The sequence below is a fragment of the Geospiza fortis genome, unplaced genomic scaffold (genome assembly GCF_000277835.1).
Source record: "Geospiza fortis unplaced genomic scaffold, GeoFor_1.0 scaffold46, whole genome shotgun sequence".
NCBI classification, from domain to species: domain Eukaryota; kingdom Metazoa; phylum Chordata; class Aves; order Passeriformes; family Thraupidae; genus Geospiza; species Geospiza fortis.
The window spans coordinates 307,380-311,381 of record NW_005054586.1 but is presented as its reverse complement, the minus strand read 5'-3'; the positions used below and the strand labels follow the sequence as shown (position 1 = coordinate 311,381).

General features: G+C 50.0%; 1 protein-coding gene across 1 annotated transcript in view; it reads left to right on the top strand.

Moving 5' to 3' along the window:
• HDAC4 (histone deacetylase 4) overlaps positions 1-4,002 on the top strand; it is a 151,677-nt gene that overhangs the window by 64,875 nt on the left and 82,800 nt on the right. Inside the window, exon 3 of the mRNA XM_031064399.1 lies at positions 3,888-3,999. Within this exon, the coding sequence (XP_030920259.1) occupies positions 3,888-3,999 (112 nt within the window). The remainder of the gene's footprint in view (positions 1-3,887; positions 4,000-4,002) is intronic.

The window sequence follows — 4,002 nt, the reverse complement described above, 5'->3', positions numbered from 1 at the left end:
GCTCTGTGCTGCAGGGAGGGAGAGCTCGGGGAAAGCATTTCCTGCGCTTCCCCTTTGAAGGTGATGTTGGATTTCAGATGTGAGAGGCAGTTTTCTGTGCTGCTTAAATTTAATTTAAAAAAAGTATAAGATCAAGGAAAAAAAAAAAGGAAAGAGTAATTTTGGCAGCAGCATTTGATATAAAAAACCTTCAGTTTTGTGTCTAGTGGAAAGTGTCCCTGCCCATGGCAGGGGGCTGGGATGTGGTGGTCTTTAAGGTCCCTTCCAAAAAAACCCCTCTGTGGTTCTGGGATTCTGTGAATATTTTTTAAATTAACCTTAAGTAAAGGTTATGCTGAAACAAGGTTTGAATTTAAATATTCGTTTGGTGCATCTCATACTGAATTTTTGATTTAACATTTTAATGTGCTTTCAGGACTCAAACCTGTATTTCCATTTAAAAACCAGCATGAAAATGCTGTATCAGAGAAAGAAAATTCAATTATTACTGTTGGTTTTATTGAAAAGTGTATTCACAGATTTAGTGTCACCTTCCCCTAATCCCTTCCTAAACACTTGGGACTTATGGAGAAGTTATTTTCCATTTTGCAGTGTGGGAGAATCTACACATACAAAGTCCCCTGATAATGTCTTACGTGAAATGTAATGTCATTATGTGAAATGTTTTTAATTTTTCCAGTGGAGCCAGGCTGGCAGAGCTGGGGGTGCTCACCTGGAGAGGAGAAGGCTCCAGGGAGAGCTCAGAGCACCCAAAGGGGCTCCAGGAGAGCTGGAGAGGGACTGGGGACAAGGCCTGGAGGGACAGGACACAGGGAATGGCTCCCACTGCCAGAGGGCAGGGCTGGATGGGAGATTGGGAATGAGGAATTGTTCCCTGGCAGGGTGGGCAGGTCCTGGCACTGCCCAGAGCAGCTGTGGCTGCCCCTGGATCCCTGGAAGTGCCCAAGGCCAGGCTGGACACTGGGGCTTGGAGCACCTTGGGCTAGTGGAAGGTGTCCCTGCCCATGGCAGGGGGTGGAATGGGATGACTTTAAGGCTCCTGCCAAGCCAGTCCATCCTGTGATTCCATGATTAAATACTTTTTGTAGAAAGTTCACTTTGCTTTCAGGTCAGAGATTGTCACTTCATTTCCCTGTGTTTGGGTCATTCCCCTCAGTGTGTTATGGACGAGTTGAGAGATGTCAAATTTCCAATCTCCACCAGCAACCGAGGGGGACTGAAGTGCTTTAGGTCTTAATTAACGTGCAGCATGCAAGCAGGCTTTGATGTACAGCCATGTTTTATTTATTTGGGAAGGGAAACACCAGCAGAATGGCTCTAACTTAGTATAAAAATCATTGTAACATGGCCATGGAATTAAAATCAGGCTAACTTGACCACAGGAGAAAAATAATTCCCTATATGCCAAGGGTGAGGGGGAAAAAAAGAAATTTAAAGATTGATGGTTTTCTGCTCCTACAGGGAAGAAATAAAAGCAGGGAGAGACCGTGAGATAGTTTGTTATTCATAATCAGGATCTTGTCTCCTAATTCATGGCTTTGGCATTTCTCATGGCAGCCCTGAATGTCGTCTTTGTGCCTTGGCTCGCGTCACGGCTCCGATTGTGCTCGTGCCTTCTGCAGGCAGGGCCTAGAAAAGCAATTTTCGAGTGTCCCATCAAACCCTCCTGCAGCACAGGCAGGTTTTTGTTGTGGGGCTGTGTTCATTGAGCAGGGAGGGCTGGCTGGGGCTCGCCAGGGCTCTGGGGTCAGCGGCTCCCGGCGGGGCAAAGAGGGGAATTTTGGAGCCTGAAATAGCCGAGAGTCAGGGATGACGCAGCCTCTGCCGCAGCCCTGAATGGGAATTGTGGTCCTCATCCTTGCAGCTGTGGGGGCAGGACTCCCATTGCATGGGAAATGGGAGACTGGGCAAGTTTTCTTAGGATTGTTTTCCAGCAGGGAATGGCGATTTAAGGCTCCTTTTTGGGGAGTAAAGTGGGAGGAATGGATCTCAAGGCACAGTCACAAGGGGTAGGGTGTTCCTTCTGCCTGAAACTGGGTTGAGTTTTGCATGCTTGGGAGGCTTGGGGGTGTTCAGCCTGGAGAAGAGAAGGCTCCAGGGAGAGCTCAGAGCTCCTTCCAGGGCCTGAAGGGGCTTCAGGAGAGCTGGAGAGGGACTGGGGGCAGGGACAGGACAAGGGGAATGCATGGGATCCCAGAATGGTTGGGCTTGGAGGGACCTTAAGCTCATCCACTCCCCCATGGGCAGGGACACCTTCCACTATCCCAGGTGGCTCCAAGCCCTGTCCAGCCTGGCCTTGGACACTTCTAGGGATCCAGGGGCAGCCCCAGCTGCTCTGGGCAGTGCCAGGGCCTCCCCACCCTCCCAGGGAACAATTCCCAATTCACAATATCCCATCTATCTACGCTCTCTATCAGTTAAAAACCATTCCCCCCTGTGTCCTGTCCCTCCATGCCTTGTCCCCAGTCCCTCTCCAGCTCTCCTGGAGCCCCTTCAGGCCCTGGAAGGAGCTCTGAGGTCTCCCCAGAGACCTCAAACACAGTGTTAAGGTGAGTTTGAGTGCTTATCTCTGGGTCAGAGTGTGCTGCTCTCCCCACAATCCGTGGTTGTGGCTTGGGCATCAATCCATGGCAAGGAATCTCGCTGTGGTCCTGCTGGGGAGAGGGAGGGGAGCAGAGAAAAGGCCACAGGAAGGAAAACAATAGGGAAGTGGAGGGGAGAGCTTGTGGGTTGAAAAATAGCAACACTTCCAGTAATGTGACCTTTTGCCGAAAATGTTTCCATCAAAAAAAGAAAGTCTCCTCCTCCTCCTCTTTCTCCTTCTCCCTGGCTGAGCTGGGTACAGGGAGGGGTGAACATGCTCCTGGACTTCTCCTCCATGAGAATATTTGGGAAGAAAAACCCTATGAAAACTCTCTCCCTGGGATGGATAAAATTAATGTCCTGACAGGGGATATGGAGAAAAAAAAAAACAACCCTACCTTTATTTTCCAGTTTTGCTGAAGCTCAGTGTTTCTGAGGGATTAGCCTTTGTTATCCTGTAAATGATGTTCATTCAAAGCTCTCAGCAGAGTTATTGAGGGATTGCCCTGGAGATAGAGAGAGAGAGAGAGAGAGTGAGCAAATGTTGCTAATACAGAATACCCATGAAAGGCAGAACTGTCACTCAGGTGGAATTCAGAAGATTTTTAGTCATTCATGGTGTGGCGGCAATTTATTTTTTTTTAGGAGAAACAAGCTGTGTTCAGTTATTGCAAAGGGAGTGTTGTGGCTTGTCACTGCCAGAGGGCAGGGATGGATGGGATATTGGGAAGGAACTGTTTCCTGGGAGGGTGGGCAGGCCCAGTGTCCAAGGCCAGGCTGGGCAGGGCTTGGAGCCACCTAGGACACTGGAAGGTGTCCCTGCCCATGGCAGGGGTGGCACTGGATGGGCTTTGAGGTCCCTCCCAAGCCAAACCAGTTTGGGATTTATTATACAACACATTGTGGTTTTTGCATGAGTTTCTTAAAGGGAGAGCCTCATGTTCCTGAGCACGGCAGTCCGTCAGTTCATCCATGACAAGTCAGGATTAATCCTTTCTGTGAAGTCTCAGATTACTCTTTATGCTCCTCATTTCAGTGGTGCTGGATGAGTGGAACAGAGCTCTGTGTGTGTTTGGGAGGCACAGATGGGTCACACACTATGCTCTTTGCTTGTTGCAAACACAGGGGTTTGTAGGAGGTGCTGCCTGGTGGAAAACTTGTTGATCCCTGAATTCCTGTAGTCCCTGGTTACCCCTAAGGGAATGGTGTGAATTTCACGGCGCTGCTCTTGATCCAGGCCCCGGCTGCTCCATCCTTTGCTGGATGAGGAGCACGCTGACCGCGCTCTCGTGCTCTCCCCGCAGTTGACGTGAGCACAGCCCTGCCCTTGCAAGTGGCGCCCACCTCGGTGCCCATGGACCTGCGGCTGGACCACCAGTTCTCCATGCCAGTGACGGAGCCCACGCTGCGGGAGCAGCA